General features: G+C 38.8%; 2 protein-coding genes across 4 annotated transcripts in view; one reads left to right on the top strand and one right to left on the bottom strand.

Moving 5' to 3' along the window:
- LOC138027879 (uncharacterized) overlaps positions 1–4266 on the top strand; it is a 23271-nt gene extending 19005 nt beyond the window's left edge. For both annotated transcript variants that reach the window (XM_068875498.1, XM_068875497.1), the window contains exons 22-24: positions 272–396; positions 2340–2435; positions 3818–4266. In XM_068875498.1, the coding sequence (XP_068731599.1) occupies positions 272–396; positions 2340–2435; positions 3818–3944 (348 nt within the window). In that variant the 3' untranslated portion in view covers positions 3945–4266. The remainder of the gene's footprint in view (positions 1–271; positions 397–2339; positions 2436–3817) is intronic.
- A 1329-nt stretch (positions 4267–5595) lies between these two features.
- The window catches only part of LOC138027880 (RNA-binding protein 25-like), a 26374-nt gene continuing 14469 nt past the window's right edge, over positions 5596–17500 (bottom strand). Inside the window, exons 6-21 of one of the 2 annotated variants that reach the window (XM_068875499.1) lie at positions 16415–16506; positions 16228–16299; positions 14770–14853; positions 14392–14470; positions 13887–13921; positions 13462–13545; positions 11012–11380; positions 10810–10899; positions 10422–10495; positions 9954–10098; positions 9606–9692; positions 9099–9281; positions 8081–8329; positions 7508–7606; positions 6232–6279; positions 5596–5867 (exon numbers count right to left, since the gene is read on the bottom strand). In XM_068875499.1, the coding sequence (XP_068731600.1) occupies positions 5775–5867; positions 6232–6279; positions 7508–7606; positions 8081–8329; positions 9099–9281; positions 9606–9692; positions 9954–10098; positions 10422–10495; positions 10810–10899; positions 11012–11380; positions 13462–13545; positions 13887–13921; positions 14392–14470; positions 14770–14853; positions 16228–16299; positions 16415–16506 (1883 nt within the window). In that variant the 3' untranslated portion in view covers positions 5596–5774. The remainder of the gene's footprint in view (positions 5868–6231; positions 6280–7507; positions 7607–8080; positions 8330–9098; positions 9282–9605; positions 9693–9953; positions 10099–10421; positions 10496–10809; positions 10900–11011; positions 11381–13461; positions 13546–13886; positions 13922–14391; positions 14471–14769; positions 14854–16227; positions 16300–16414; positions 16507–17500) is intronic. The other variant, XM_068875500.1, reaches the window with a different exon arrangement.

Raw genomic sequence — 17500 nt, 5'->3', positions numbered from 1 at the left:
TCAGCACCAAGAACACGGACTCTGGCCACAGCCAAAACAGGAAGTCCGCGAATCACCGACTTCCGGCTCTTCTGCGCATAACAATAACGGTCGTCAATGGCTACAACATTTTACCATAACCGCGACTGCGCGAATTTTTGGCTGTGGCCAGAGTCCTTGTTCTTGGTGCTGACCAAAAGAAAAGCGGACTCTGCGGACGAGAATGTTTTCTAGTTTAGAATGGTTCTCATTGCGCATGTCTCGTAACATTTTTGCTTTTTTGTGTTTTCAGAACATTTTTCGTCAAATCCGACAATGTCACAAGGTGTTCATAGCAGCACAGCTCAACTGTAAACAAAGTGAGGTCATCCTGAAGGAGCTCCTTCTATTGATAGAAATCTTACTCTTCGCGGCCAGGTAAAGTGACAAGCAATGGTTTGCCTGAAAATTAAACTAAATAAGTCCCACACAACCGGCGCCGAGCACGAAAACAAACGCATGCGAGCAGTTTAACAGTTGTGTTCAATAGGCCACTTTGGAAAATACCATAATAATCTTTGTTTGGTCCTCCAAATTTTGCATAAGCATTGTTTCCAGTTGGTCTTGGGACTTACAATGGTCCCAAGAGGAAACAAACACAATGCTCATGCAAAATTTGGGGGGACAAACAAAGAGTATTATGGTATTTTGCGAAGTGGCCTATTTAATGGTTTAATTGATTTGTAGATTGTTTTCCCTCACGTGAAAAAAAAACAATACAAAATGTATGCATGGAATCTGCATAAAAATAGAGTTTGGTTCCCAAAGGAGAGAACGTCTATTGTTCTTGTACACCAACATGGCCGCTGTGGCGTCACGTGAAAACGCTCTATTGGTTTATTTTGGTTGACACACCTAACCTAACCGAAAAATTAACAAAGTTAGAAAGGTACAGTAGGGATTTAAAATAAAAAATGTAAGGGGTGTAAGTTAACCAATTGGTAAAGTGTAGATAAGAAAAGTAAAGTAAGAGTTCCACGATAGTTTTCCTCGCAATGGTTGCGCGAAAATTTGGGATAGAGCGTGATGCAACGTTTTCGCTGCAAGAATGCGGCAAAATCTCGCCAGAGCTCTTCATTCGAACTAGAACGCTTGCTGTCCAAATAGCGTTGAGTTTAAATCTTTTGAGGACTATGAAGCAAAAAAAAAAACAAGACTGTAACCAAGGTTATTGAATTTAGCGTCGTAGTCATCATATGTGTGGTAAATTAAATGTGGTATTATTCTTGAGTGGATGAAATTGTGGCGCCAAACTTTTTAACCAATCATTGGGTAGCGTTCCCTGCAAGCCTTTTAAGGGGGAGGGGGTGGTACTTTCTTTCATCCCCACAACACCAGCGGGGAAGGCACATCAGGAGCACCAGGAAAGAAAGCGCCACAATGTTAATGAAATTAAGGTCACTTGTAGTATTTGAAAATGCCTTTAAACATCCAAACAAACTGCGCTATATCACTCAGGAGATAATAAGCTAACAAAGTGTGTGAGGCTACTACTAATTCTAAATGGTCCTTGAGAAAGTCCACTGTAAGGGAGCGATCGTTTATTTCGTCCCGGGGGTGGGAGGGGGGGGGGGGGAGTGGTTTTGGCTTCCAGTGGTATATTTGGGTTTCCGTAAAAACAAAGCGAACAAGAGCGTTTTTCCGAAAGACACCCCTGAATGTTGACAAGAAACTGACATCTCGTACGAAAAAAAAAAAAAGATGCCCACATTGATTTGTACCAAGAGAAAATGATACCTCTTAAGCAACGGCAAGAGAAAAAGAGGGGACAGAGAGGGAGGCTCAAGGCGTTGGCCGGGATATGTTATGTCCACGAAAGTTATTTTTAGACGAGCGGAAGTCTTTGTTCTAGCGGAAGTCTGTCTTCTGAGATGTCCGCATGCAATCTTGCCTCGCTCTCAGGTTCTTAGTGAAAAGAGAAAATGATGGCGCACGTGGAAGGCTGATGAATATATATTTTCTTTCAAACATCGGACCGAGGTTGGCCTGCATGCGGACGTCTCGGAAGACTTCCGCTCGTCTAAAAATAACTTTCGTGGACATGACATGTCCCAAGGGCTGGACCGGGAGCCTCCTTCTCTGTCCCCTCATTTTCTCTTGTTTGTACTTGTAACTGATCTAAAATTTGAATCCTCTTTTACTTGTATAAATTGTAAATGTAAACACTGCTCTATTGTAGCTTTTGCTAACTGCGGGCAGTGCATATTTCTTTAAGTACAAATAAAGGTAGAAAAATAAAGGTACATCATCCCACCAGGTGGCGAGGCAGAGATAAGTATCCACCGAAGCGTTATTTTTACGCTTGAATTTTTATCTCGTAGGATTTGCCGCCTGCTACTTTCAAACCGAAAAGAAGAAGACTCGATACCCTCTCTTGAAGATTTACCCGAAATTAACAAGACAGATTTGGCGAACAAGTGAGTCTTAGTAAACGATCACTGGCATTGATTCCTTTGCTTTGTAGCACATCCAAAAGTTATTAAGTTGCCAGTTGAACAAACAGTAGCCTGAAAGCGCGGATAACCTGTCCTTTAGAAAAAAATGTGGACTTCAAAAGAAATTAGGCATTTAAGGTTGGTTTCATAAGCGAAGTGTACATAAGCGCAGACAACAGACACAAACTTAGTTGCGTTTTGATCGTTATTACCTGTTTTAGGTAACTAATTATCAAGAAGTTGTTTCGTCTGTGTATGTTGCTTGTGCGAAAGCCATTCTGGAAGTGAACTGGGAGCGACCACGATTGCTCGAGCAGCTTCTTCAAGTGTAAATGAATCAACCTAAGAGAAGCCTTGAAAATGATAGTAATTAAAGAAACCCCATGTAGGATGTCGAATATTCAACTCGGATCTTTAGTGCGTCGATCAGCTTCGCTTTGTCAAGGGCCAGCTTCACATAAATTTGAAGGTTTATTTTACGGTGTGGTGTTCCTCATTTATGATGTACAGAAACACCATATAAGAACCTGTTAGGCTAAAAATTTCATTTCAGATCCCCCCTTTCATAAGTAGCAGGTTAGCCTAAAAGATAAAAAGGGTATTTAGAAAATGACCTTGAAATTTCAGGCGACTGCATGCCACTGGAACATATTGCACAGATCTCCTTGTTCAAACCTTCTTTTTATGATTATGAAATATGAAGGTATCAGCTTCCTCATATCATAAAATCATAAAGCAGATATCTTTTGTGGAAATAAAACCAATTTAAGAACCTAGATAGCGTAAAACTACTGTAAATACCATTTTTATAAGAACCTATCATTTGAGCCTAACTTGGAAAATCTAGGTTATGATACGCGGGTGCTTACTGTATCATTTTTGGGTAAACAATTCTAGGAGGTATACAGATGTTGGTTCAGGTTGGTGCTTAACGTTAGGCTGCTCTAGCTCCTGCTTGGATTTTGATAGCTGTGGTTCAATCTCACTCCAAGTAACCTTTCGATTGAATTACCTAAAAGGACGACAAAGCGTTTTCCGTTCCAAGCTCGTGCACTTGGATTAAAAACCTAATGCGCATGCTCGGAAGCGAAAAAAATCTCTGATCCCTATTATACTACTGTAAGGTACTCGGTGCATTAAAATTAGATTGGAAAATGAACTAAGATATAACATAGTTAAATTATCACCCAGCACCAAAGGTCGCTCTTCTTTGAACTGTTCAGCTTTTCTGTAATAAAGTGCGTGTTAAGACATACGGCAAGACAGGGAGGAAGTTCTTCAGGTACTCCGGTTAGTCTCCCCGGTTAGATCATTCGTGCGCGGCAATATAACCTTTCGTGATTGTTATTATCTTTCTTTCACAGGTTACTGGCTCTGGTGGGTATGTACCAAAAGGTCTACGTGTTGCGAAACAAGGAAGGAGGGTTGTTAAATGCCACACAGTTACTTCGGGGCTTCCTTCAACATTTGTTGCCCGAAAGTAAAGAATGACTACGCCTTTAAATCCTCTGGCTTGTAGTATCGCGGATTATTTAACAAGCACTTGTGGCTCTTCAAAATACACTGCGATATTACAGACTTAAAAAGCGATTAAGTCCCAATAACTTTTTTCGGGAAGTGATAGCCTGAGAATTTATTTTGGTCTGTACAAATAACCAGATGTACAACAATGCAAGTCAGGCTTAAGTTTGTCGTTTGGTGGACAGAGCTTTACATCTTAAGACAACTGAGGCCTGTTTTATTGTCCAATTAAATTTTTAGAGCTGAAAAGCATTAAAGCTTATCTCCCCTGTGTGGGTAGAAATAAGGCAAAGATTTCTGTTAGCCTGTAATTTACTGAATTAGGAGAAATAATGATTAATGAACTGTAAAATAATCCAAGCGCAGAGGACAGTTTGCAAAGGCTACACATGGTCGATTTTAGGTCATGCCTTGGAACCTATTATAGTAACTGTGGGTTCACCTGTTCGCCTCTTTTCCATTCGTATGAACTTCAGGCCCGGGTTGCTCAAAGCATGGAAACCTACAGGTTTTGATGTCTCTTAACCAGACTTCGAGCAACCGCTCCCAGAATGAGAAAGAGATCTGAGTCCTGAGAAGAGTTTCCTTTCTCCCTAACACTATGATCAAAAAATCAGACTTTTGAGCTGTTTACTTTGAGTGCAAGTTGTGGATTTCACTGTCCGCCATTACCTCAATAGCTTAAAAAGTCTGAAAGCCCGAAACTCCCGTGCTGCATATTGATTCAGTTGCGTACAAATGCATTGCATTCTTAAACTGGTGAGTCTGACGTCCTTTTCTCCTCGATCCAGCTCTTTCAAGATTTTAAAGTTAATAATGGCGGACCATTAATTGTAAAATTCCAGTTAAAATAAGAAAAGTTGTCTTTTTGAAATCCGAAGGAAAAAATGATTTTTTTGATCCTAGTACGACTTTAACATCTATAATATCGCATAGTTGGTGCTTTTTTGCTGACACGCTGAAATTTTTCAGACGAAACCAAGATGGTTTTGAGACTGGGGACCGTTCATTTTTTACTAAGTAGGGGGAGAGGCATTTCTTGAACATTAAAAAGAAAACTCAATTGAGCCAGTTATGCATACTGTACGCAACCACCTTTTTGACAATATCGTCAAGATGTTACAATTTTATTAACACTTTTAACCGTACTAAGTCAGCAAAAAAGAAATGTGTGAGTTCGTTGAAGAGTCAAAAAGCAGAAGGAAATTCTTTATAGATCTGAATCTACTTTGTGTTTGGGATATGCATTGCAGAAGTATTTTACGTGACCCTCCCCCTCCCCCTCTTTTTTTTTTTTTAACGAATGCAACTTACAAAGTGGACACCTTTTTAAAAAGGCTGACGTTAACCAGCGACAATATAAACGGACGGTTGTTGCAGCTTTAGATTGACCGTGATAAAAACACTAGGGAGCAGTGGCATAACGAATTTTTGGGGGGTCGTGAACATTAACTAAGTAAGTTGCAATTGTTACATGTCCAGAGTGAGTATCCACATGGTAGCAATTCGAACCCCTTGCCGCCTTCACCTTCACCTTCACCTCTCCAATGTTTTCAAAAAGCTCTATAAAAATACTCAGATTTAAAATCACCGAGTTAACACCATTTGTCGACGGAAAGTGTTTACATTTTTTTCATATTTTATTAATAACGATCATCAAAGGCAATAGAAGAATTGTTTCACTGAACGTGAGGGTGGAATGGAATTACTACATCATTAAAATGTTTGAATTGTCTTAATAAATATACAAAAGCAATACAGAAGACGGAATTTAAAACTAACACAAACTAAACTAATCTATCATTTAACCAACCCCAGCTTCTTTGCCTCGGTTTCGTAAATCAGGAGACGCCACATCTTCACGACAAATACCTCCGCTTCCTCGTCTAAAACCTGAAAGGAACAATATATTGAGCTTTACTATCAATATGGCGCGGAACAAAAAAGATGACGCGAATTTCATAATTAATTATTTATTTTATTTCTTATTTATTGTTGGTCTATAGCAACATATCTTTAACCGAGTAATAAAACTGGAGAATTGAAGATTAAACGGGACCTTTAAATTTTGGCGGTCAAAATACGATGTCGAACTAAAACCTGCTTTAACCCCCGTCTGTTTCATTTGCAAGGGACGCTGACTCCCGAGTAATTTCCATGGCACGTCAGTTACAGCCTGCCATGGGGTGGCGCGAGGGGTTAACAAGGTGATGTTCAAAGTCAAAACAAATAATTTATTGTGAAAACCCTGACTAACCATGGACACATCTTCCAGGATGTGTTTCGGCGTGCTTCGAGCAATGACCTGAAACAAATTGCAAATGAAACGCTGAATAGGAATGAACTTATAGATAGTTTTCATGTGACGTCACGGTTGTCATGTGGGTGTACCCAAATTATCCTCCGGGAATTGAGCTCTATTGTTATGCCTCTGTTTCGGTGGAAAAACAAGTTTACTGATCACTTGAGTGAAAACACTCTATAGACCGTACTCATAAATGGCGGCTAAGTAATTATTCGTTTGTCTTTAGGCTAATCATCCTCACTAGACGCGTTAGCACGAACAAAATTCAAAAGAATAATTTCTTTGCCGCCACTTATGAGTACGGTCTATTCAAGCACGAAATGCAGCAAGAGAAATTAGTGAGGTTAAGCATTGCGTTAACGGCAAACGGCAGGCGGAAATATGCGTTTTGCCAAAAGGAAAAGAAACTCATTTCTTTCCTTTTGTCTAGATATCATTATCAAAGTAACTTCCCTAAAGAGAGATGAGTCACATGGACACATGCTTCTATGACAAGTAGCATCCCGCCGTTTGACGTTCCACGAAAAACGCGATGCTTAATCTCACCATTAAGCATTGCGGTTACGTGAAACGTGAAACAGGAAATGGCAGGTGGCTGCTCGTTAAAAAATTAGGACAACTCTGTCCTTCCAACTTGTATCTCTCTTTTGAGAAGATGCTCGATTTCTCAAGCTAACATTACATTGCGGAATCAGCTAAGATCAGACAAGTAAAACGAGACTTACAACCTGGCGTTTACCGGAAACACGGTGCGAAATCTCTCTTGAGAAACCACCAACCGTTTATTTCGAAAAGGGACGTTTTAAAGTGTTTTCAAGGCAATAAAAAACGAATTAACTGTACAGTTTCACGCCTTCCTTTTCGAGAGAGAGAGAGAGATTAACTGTGAAGTACTTAAAGCAGACAATCGGCAGTCATCTCGAAGTATAGTGGTTTAAAATAAACCACGACGACACGAAAGAAATAAATATATCCGTCCGACAAAGCAGTATGCAGGACATGGACGAGTTTCCTGTTGATCAGTGTTAGAGCATCCGAGCTAGTAATCGAGAGGTAATCGGTTCCGAATGCTACCGTGAGCACTCGGATTTTAATCTTCGTATCTTAGTAATCCCGGTGTCAGAAAATTCATTTTATTCGTTGAACTGGCTTAAAACTTACCATCCCACTTAATATCAAATACATGTATCGTTTGGAAACTGCTATGGCTAAATACACAATATCTCACCTTACTACAAATGAAGTCTGTTAGTGTCATCTCTTCCTCGCCAATGTACTCAATTATCTTCTTATTTACCCAAGGACGTATTCTACGATCTACAAGACCCTGAAATGAACCAATCACACCTCCGTGATAAGAACTCAATCTCACACCAAATCCTCGCCTTAAATGTCAATGTAACTTTACTTATCAATATTAATAACAGTTTTTTTATTAGTATCAAGACACCTCGTCCATAACCGACTGGTGTCATCGTTTCATGAGAGGAATGCTATAACATACCGTATTTAATATGTAATCTGTACTTACATCACGTGACGTTCCAAGTGTCCAATGAGATCACGAGAAAGTGCGGCTGGACAACCAAATTTTCAGCCAAGACAGAGCCACCTTAAAATCTTAAAACTTACTTTATCTAAAGTTAACGCTAACGGATCGAAAAGGAACTTTATTGTTTAAAGGGAGCACACCTTTCAAGTTTATTTTTCCGCTCACGTGATGCTCCGTGAAGATTTCGCCACACCAGGCTTGATTCTGAAACAAGAGAGCATCTTACAACATTGATTAGCGAAAGCTTACCTGATCCACAATTGTCCAATCCAAGCTATAAGCAAACAGTTCATCCTTAGCAGTAGGAATACGTTCAATAAGCGACTTAATAATCCTTTTCTTATCTTCGGCTTCATCAGTATCGTCCTTGGATCCGTCCTCGTCATCCAGTTTGACTAATTTCCGCTTTGGTAACCCGCTTCCTGCATCATCATCATCATCACCGCCGCCAAACACAGATTCGAGTTTTTTAAGACGTGCTTGGCTGCCAGCAGAGGGCTGGAGAAAGGGTAATTAAACACAACATTTACGTTTCTCTCTACCCACTGAGCAATAAAATTATCGACAAAAAGCGACGTTAACAGGCCATTTCCGAGTTCATGTCTGCCTCCTCTTCAAAGCGAATCCAAGTGCGAAGTTTTTCTTATGAAAATTAGTTTTCATTCGTATTTTAAGTAGAACTAATTACCATCGCGAAAACTTCGCACTTGGAGACAGACACGAACTCCGAAATGGCTTATTGCAACAATGAACTTGTCCTTAACGCTTATTGTAATCAACTTGGCTTTTCCTTCAAAAGGGTTAAGCAAACCAACACATTTTGATTCTAATTTCATCGTGGTTGGCTAGTTTTATCAGCACGAAACGTGAAAATATTCTTCATTTTAAGCGCGTTCTATGCATTAAGTCCAATATTCCATCCACAAAGGTCCAAAAATAACCATAATGGTATCGTAGCCTTAAATCTCCAATACAAGCAGACTCTCGTTTTAGGGTTCGCGCTGTGATCACACTCACCTATTCCACCATTGCCAGTCGCTTATGAGAAGTTATTGAAACCCCTGAATACGAGAATGGATATTTTATGGACTCCAATATATTTGATGTCACTTTCGTTCTCTGTGGCTCATCAAGCACCAAATTTCGTCTCTTACCGGCCTCGCACCCCTGCTTTCTCCCGCCACCCCAACCCACCCCACCACCACCCGAAACAAAAACTTTTTATTGGACCGAGGATTGACAATAACGACAATAATTTCCAGCTCACCATGTTAGTGTTCAACTTCATTTCAAATCCGAACGCTTTCTTTGGAGCAGGTTCAACTTCAGGCTCTGGTTCTTGACCATTCTCGCGCGGTCTTTTCAGACTGACTGGGGCCGGAGAAGAGTCTGTTGACCTGGGGCTTGGTGACCAACTTGATAAGGGAGCAGGTTCCACTTGAGGAATAAACTAGAGAACAAAAACACGGATCAGCAAAGCTATGTCAAAAGTAATTGAGTAGTGACTGCTTAAGTTAATGCATTGTTACCATAATTTAGTGACTAGCAGCATATGGAGGTGTAGAATGAAAGTCGTAATTGTATCGCGGAGAGAATGAGAACCGCATTTATGAGCGCTGCATCAAGCTGCAGCCAAATAAAAACCTGAGAAATCCTAATTTGATCACCGCGCAGTTTTGACTGACCGCCATTGGCCAGAGTGATTACTTCGGTTTTTCGACATTACGCTGAATAAATTAATTAATCCGTATCCCAAAAAATATTTTCCAGTTACCTGAGGTTGCGGCGTCGTCGCGGGTTTGAAGGTCGGTTGTAACAAGACAGGTTTTTCTTCTTCTTCTCTCTCGCTATCTTTCTCGTCCTGGAAATAACGGGGAAATTTACCAAAAAAAATGATTTAACAGTCGTCAACTTAAAATCATCGTCTAGAATACTGCAAATTGGTTCTTTTACTTTAGCTCCCCAGGTTTTGTTGGAGGACTTTTCATTGGGTCTTACATCAATTACTTACGACGTGTAGTTTGAAGGGAAATGCATGGCGCTTTTGATTAATTGTTCACTATTTTTTCAGTTAAGTCAAATACCTATTAGTATCAAATAAATAGGTGAACTGAAAACCAACCTGTTCTTGATCCATATCCTCAGGCTGATTATCAACTATTCTTTTTCTTATTTCTTCTATTTCCTCCATTTCTCGTTGTCTGTCTCGTTCATCTGCCTCAACTTCTGTTTCGCGCTCCCGTCTCCGCCTCTGTAACGCACTTCCTCTGCGATAAACAAACGAAGGATCTCGCTTTGTACTTCAAATTAAAAATACTACATTTACTCATAGTGGAATCTTGTACTTCCAGTTTGTGGGACCACGTATATAAGGAAACGATTCGGATGTCTGCATTTAGAAATTCAACTGGAGGAAGTCAACAAGGTGACGTGCCTATTTACAAGGGGAGGTCAAGAAATAAAAAATTCGCATAAATCTTGTTGGAGGTCAAACTTAAATCTGAACTCCGTACGAAAATCCAGCGCACTTAGTAAACCATCCTCTCCATTCTCTGCTGTTTCTTTGTCATGGACTTTTCAAATAACTCACTTGTAGTATTTTGGATCATCTTTGTAATCATCATAGTCTTCAAGGAATTCCAACAAATGTTTTCTTTCACGAGCCTGTAACACAAACAGAACATAACTTAGTTCCCTTGGAAGCTATGTAGCCTGAATCTGCTTTTAATCCACACAAAAGCTAAGGTTACAAAATTTGAGAAATTTGGACAAAGAACAATTATTTACGAGATACAAGGCTGAGGGAAGAGCTAGCATTGAAGAACAAGAGTGGTAAATGTTTCTTTTTTTCTCTTTTGTCCCTTGTGGTTGAAAGACTCGAAAAATGCCAAAAAACAGTTCAGCGCTGGTTTTCAAACAGTTGGAGTTTTTAAAGGAGTTCATTACTTATCTTCAGAAAAAGTCTATGCTTTACATACCAGTTCGTCTTTCTTCTCTCCTTCTTTTTCCATTTCTCGTTCATATTCCCTTCCTTTCTTTCGCTCTCTTCCTTCCCAGTTTTTCAAACGCTGAAATAAAAAGAAAAACAATGATACAACGCAACGACCTTTTCCAGAATATTTCCCTCTCTCACTGATGAATTTATCCTTACAATAAGCTGTATTTGATTGCGTTTATTACCTCCTGGTATGCTGCATCTCGTTCTCTCTGTTTCCTCTCCCGCCGTCGTCGGTCCATCTCTTCATCCTCATCGTAATCTCTGTCCTTTTCTCTGTCCCGCTCGGAATCCCGATCCTTATCTCGTAATTTGTCGCGATCTCGATCTCTGTCCCGACCTCGGTCGCGTTCCCGGTCCCGTTCGTCCCGATCTCTATCTCGGTCCTTTTCTCGTCTTTCCCGTTCATCCCGTTCCCGTTTCCTTTCTCTTTCCCGTTCTCTTTCTCGTTCTCTGCTCTTGTCTTTATCGCGATCCCTTTCTTCTTCTTTGTCCCTATCTCTGTCTCGGTCTTTTTTCTCCGATTTTTCCTCTTCTTTTTTCTTGTCTTCCTTCTAAAAAACATAAAAAGAGACAGAAACTCTTCAGTTCAAACGTTTCAAATATCCCTTCTGCTATGGAGATACTGTAAGTTTCTGTGAGTCCTCTGGCTGTTACGTCGCTCATCCAGACGCGTTGATCCTATTGGAGTCAATACACTGTCATTTGGTTAGTACAACCACTGGCAATAAAGTCTTCAACCTGAAAAGGAGATATTCTTTACCCAGTTGACATCCACAACTTGATGGTTAGGCTACAACTTGGATCTGCTCGAAGGAAAAAGAGCAACAACTGTTTCACAGGACACAGAATCTTGTGCCACAGTCTTGAGAAATCAGACGCGTGACCTCAATCCCATGATACCGCGCTCCGCACTGGCAGCGTGTATTCGTGAAATGCAGAATGATCAGCTCACCTGATTGTCCGTCAAGGAGATAAGCCAAAGTAATTATCTTGACTTTGCTTTTAAGACATTCAATTCATAACAAGAAGAGAATAACAAGAGAACTGCCCTACCATTACGTGCTCACGATGCAAAGAATTTCAAGAAATTCTTGTTTAGCGCAAGAGCTTGTTCAGTTTTTTTTTAAATTCAAAGCTGATGCTTGTACATTGCCGATTGAAGGTTCAAAGAAATCAACAAATTTTAAACTGCCACAGTGATTGTAAAAAGGACAACACTTACAGCCTCCAGATAATCATTTCGCTCCAGAAGGAAGGAAAAAAAGGCAGCAGTAAGTGCCAAAATCCAGGAATCTGACTACAAAGCGAGCATTATTACAAGTACTGCTCAACCAAAACTTAAAAATTTATCATTGTTTTGTAGTGTTTAACAAGAAAAGAAACTATGTTGCTAACTGTCTGGTTAAGGGAGTCTAACTATTCTCAAAAATACTGCACTAAGTAAGCATCAGTCAACAACGTCTTCACAGTGTATCTCTCAGATACACAAATGTACAAGTATGCACAGTATGAATGGCCAATTTACTACAGGACCTACTCTTCATGCATGGCCCACTTGAGTTCATTAAGTGTTTTCCTGCTTCATTTAATCACCAAGAAACAACCAATAACATACTTGACTTATTTTGTGAGTTATGGCCATTTTTTGCAGAGTTCAATTTATGGCCCAATTAGAAGCAGAGCCAAAAGTGAACTTAACAAAAGCGGCAGTAACTTACAAAAAATGGTCCTTAATTAACCTCAGCAGGAAATGCATCATCACAAACCATGGTAATGATTAAGCCTTTGTTTTAGGTCACAACTTTGCCACGACTTCGACTGGTTGTTTTCATCTTGTCTCCTTACTGTACCTTGTGAAATACCCTTCAGAGTTTAAGAGGTTTACGGATTTCCTTTGCTCAAAAATTACTTTTATTTAATGCGAGTTTTCACGTTCGGTCTACTTTTAAAATGTTTCTCTCTCAGAGTTGGGTCGGGAATGACAGAAACAACTGTCCCACCACCAATATTCTAGAGTGTGTGTATAAAATAACGTAGTATTGATACTCAAAGAGATAAGCGTACATGTATGAGCACTTGAATGAGGCATCTTAGTTGTCAAATGAATATCAAACTTGAAGAATTTACTACTTACCAACCAATAATCCCATCCTAGAAAATGCAGAAGAGGAAATCTCCAAATCTCACCGACTCACCAATAAACTTTTATGTGCCAACTATAATTTTTGTTAAATGCTTATTAATTCCACTTCAAATTTACTTGCGGTGGATTTCAAGGGAACAAGGACCTACAGTAAAGTCTTTAAGTCAAATGCAAAAAATGAATAGGTGCAACCAAGGGTAGCTATATGTCAAGTCATTGGTCACCTAATAACAAACAGTTACAAATTATAATTTGAGATGGCCACAGCATTGGTAAACAGGTCTGTTGTAGAAACTTATTCGAGACCCTTAGTTTGGACTATAGCTTAAACAAATATTTTCTCAATCATATTATTAAGGTTACCCTACATGCAAACAATCAAAGACTCCGATAAAGTTAAGCCAACATCACACAAAGGAAATCAATAATAAAATTAGCATTGTTCACAACTACATATTTATATGGAAGTTCAAGACTACTTCAACTTACCCTGTAGGTGTCTCTGAAACTGCGAATCTCCCGTGAAACCAAGCTTTTCTTGTCTACATCCATATCCAAACCTTCCAAGTTTTGCTATGAAAATGAGGGGTAAAAGACCGTAAAAGATTGCCAAGTACAAGGGGGATCTTGCGAAGAATATTATCCGAATATTGCAGAAACACTCCCTAGTTGTATTTAATGAGTCAATAAACTATATGTATTGACTCAAACTAAACTTGAAATTATAAAGTTTCCCTTGCCATTTTTTAACTAGCAAGATCTTTCCTTTTTTACATTTCTTGCTGTAACTTGACTTGTCTTTAATAGGAAAAAACAATTGGATTTTGACCAGTAAAAGGCAGAGTGCAAAGGAATGCAAAGGAAATGACCAGTACTCATCTGGCCCCTAATTTACATGTAATTAAATGCTATACCTCTGATCCACTGTGAGTTGGCCTATAAGGTTCTGCTGTCAAAAAAAAAATAAAATTTTAATGTTACTGAAAGCATGCGAATAACCTACATGTAATTAATTGTGGGTACAATACACTGCAAATTATAGCACATTTCTGGGAATGTTGTCAATAGTTCACTGGTGGGCAATTTGACCCACTAATAGTACACTAATACATGTACTACATGTAATGCCTTGGGTTCTTACGAATTTCCCTACAATAGGATGCAGACTCATATGTTATGTGTATGTACTAGAAATTAAGAAGATACAGCACAGTGAAATATTTTTCTTGCAAATAAATAAATACATGTAAACTTAATGATCTGTGAACTCTGACACACAGGCTCCCTTTTTTTTTGTATTACATCCTTGTTCAGTCTTGATTCTATCTAATACTATAATATGTCTATATAAGACTTAAATTCCACTAATGATACCAAGAAAAAACTAACAACTGATCAAATAAGAGCTGGCTGAGATACCTTCCATTTTGCGATTCAAAATATCTGAATGCTCCAATATAATTTGCTCAATGGCTTTCCTAACTCTTGTGTCTTCATTCTGGATAAAAAGAAACAAACAAAAAAATACATGATAATTTGTAAATGCTATAAAAATAATTCACTGAAAATAATCAAATGCCTTGAATCAACAAGGAGTTGTTTGGGTCATCACGTTTACGGAGTTGCAAGATTTCTTTGCTAAAATCATCTTCCTTTGTTTGGATCCTCCAGTTTTGTGTAACATTGTTCTGTTCTCAATTCACTTAAGTCACTGTAGACTTTGTTTGCCTGCAATTTAGACATTCACTTTATCTGCACAGTAGCTGAGAAGACAAATTTCTGAATCCTAGAACTTACTAATGTTTCTTGGTCAAGTTCATCATTGTAATCGTCATCGTCATCATCAGCTTCTCCATCTTCTTTTTTTGAATCTTCAGTTTTCTAACAAACAATGAACACGCACTACTTAAAAAACACTGACAACGACTGTTGTTAAAGGAGAGAGGAAGTTGCCAGTTTCCGCACAAAAACGACACTGAGGAGCCTGTATATCCCAGTTGGTTAAAGAGGTGTTTTAAAAACAGAAGGCTGTGATAGACCAATGAATATGACATCATGGCAGCGACCAGAATGTCCTTAAACAAGGAAGTGGCAGCCATGTCGGTTCTAGTTCTAGTTCATTAACTGTGTTAACCGCATGGCTTCATAGCTTAGTTGCCAGGGCATTGCACCAGTATTGCAGAGGTCATGGGTTCGAATCCCATTGGAGCAACCTGAATTTTTCAGGTGACTATAAGACACAATAATTCCTCAAATTGTCCAGTTAAAGGGACAGTTTCACGGTTTTGCGCAAGCTTTATCGCTAGCAGTTGTAAATTTTACAGTTTCTTACTGAACCAGATGATGTTAATTAAACACAGAGAGTATTAAAGCAAATACACTGAATGACTAAGGCCCAAATTTGGTGGAAGACAATGCAGGTTTACACAGAAAATAACGAATTTAGTTTTGATCTCGAATTAATTGTACGGGTCGAAAATTTATTCCACGCACGAGTAATCTATTGGCATGCAGTAGGTTCATAACACATTTTAGGAAATGATTACAAAAGTAATTCCAATGAGTAATCAATTACTATCGGATTGTTTCTGTTTCCTGCATCAGTGCAGATACGTGAAACTCTCCCTTTAAGTGTGAGGATCACATGACTCCTTCGTCTCCTTCAAATATAAATGTAAAAATATGTACATTCATTTTACGTGTCTTTTCCTCAGAAGAAATTTGCTGTGATTAAAGGCTAATGCTCAACGCGCACTTTTGGAACCGACTGACGGCCTCTTTTCTCAATATTTCTCACACTTGGAAAATACACAGGCCAAACCACGAACACACACAGAACACCCAACCACTTGATTAGGAAGCATCTCCTTCCTGGACACAATTAAAAAGAGCTACACAATCAACATCGCATTATAGGCAGGTTGTGTTTACATGTTGGAGCTTGAACAAAAGAAGTGGGGGTGAAAACATGACCTATTATTATACAGTGTAAAAAAAAGAATCCGGTCTATCGATAGTAAGATTTTAATTTTTGGAGAATTTGTTTTTTTGTCCCAAACCAATGCTTCAGGAATTAATGCTTGTATGCAATACTTTCTTTTGTTTTGGAAAAACATGACCACCAATCACCTAAGGGAAAAGGCTCTACATGTATGATGTAAGGATAAAAGATGGTATACATGTATTGTACTCAAATCCTAGTTAGTGCAGATATATTTATCACAGAAGCACTGCTTGTTCAGTCATAATTATTACCTTTTTGTTCTCCTTTTTCTTCCGAGCTTTGTATTCATCAAGAAAGGTCTTGGTTTTGGCATCGACTTTAACCTTTTCAGCAAAAATAACAACAGATGCAGTTTACAACAGGTTCAAATCAAACATTAATAAAACAGAATATTTTTTGTAAACTTATACTCAAGAAAAAACAGATTTTTCCACTTACAACTAAGGCTTTATCTCCTAAATTCTTGCCATGAAGTAATCTAATAGCTCTCAAGCTTGCCTCTGCATCTCCATAGTCGCAAAACCCAAAGGCTGTATGACAAAAAAATGGGCAACATTGTTTCCATGAAATATCTTGAAAACAATTTAATAAGACAAGCAAGTCAAAAATTGGCTTTTAATAACTTGTTCTCAAGTTTCACTTTGCCTGAGTGACCTGACAGTTAACAGCAACTTGAGAAATGACACCAAAGCATTGTTTCCTCTCTGTAGTTTTGGCTTTAGTTAATTTTTCATAAAATGTGTATTTAAACAGAACTGCTATGCTTAAAGGTATCCAAGAAAATAGAGAGTGGTCACCCCTAAGCAGACAAATCCCCAAAATCAGGTAATAAGCCCCTTTATTACAAAGTACTGTACATGGCAAGCAATTCTCAGGCTAAATGGACCACTCTAATTGGCTAGTTTTAAGACTGTTTCCATATAAATTTTTTATCCCTCCCAGAAAATTCAAGTTGAGCAAAACACAAATATTGCAGAATTTCATTTTTTCATCACAACAATAGAATTTAGCGGAATTTAGTTTTACATATATCCGGTTACCGTTCAAAGTTTGCTGGTGGAAGACTAAGATTACAAACATTCATTCAAGTGGAGAAGTGTCAGATCTCTCAAAGAAACGATACCACATGCAGGGGACCGTACTGGGGAATATTGGCCCGACCTCAGGCCAATATTCCAGTATGGCCCTTGCACTTGATTAGTAAGAGGTTAATATTCCAGGCAAATATCAATCTGACTGAATCAGTGAATGTAAAAATAAGAGGGTTAGAGGAGTGGGGAAACCCAACCCATCAAAATACAGTGTGTAGTAAAAAACACTGCAAGAAACAATGTACAGTTACAATGTTAAAAGGTAATTTGACAGTCTCATCTTGATCTCCGAAACTAGATTCTTGCATCTGAAAGGGGGAGACATTTCAGTTTCAAGACGCAACAATCGAGAATCAAGAATTAGTTCTGTCCAGAGTATTCATAAATTCAAATTACTACAAAAACAATTTATTTTCTTTCTTCAAGGAAGAAC

The sequence above is a fragment of the Montipora capricornis genome, chromosome 12 (assembly GCF_036669925.1).
Source record: "Montipora capricornis isolate CH-2021 chromosome 12, ASM3666992v2, whole genome shotgun sequence".
Taxonomy (NCBI): Eukaryota; Metazoa; Cnidaria; class Anthozoa; order Scleractinia; family Acroporidae; genus Montipora; species Montipora capricornis.
Note: the sequence above shows the minus strand (reverse complement) of the source record. Positions and strands in the feature narration are given on the sequence as shown.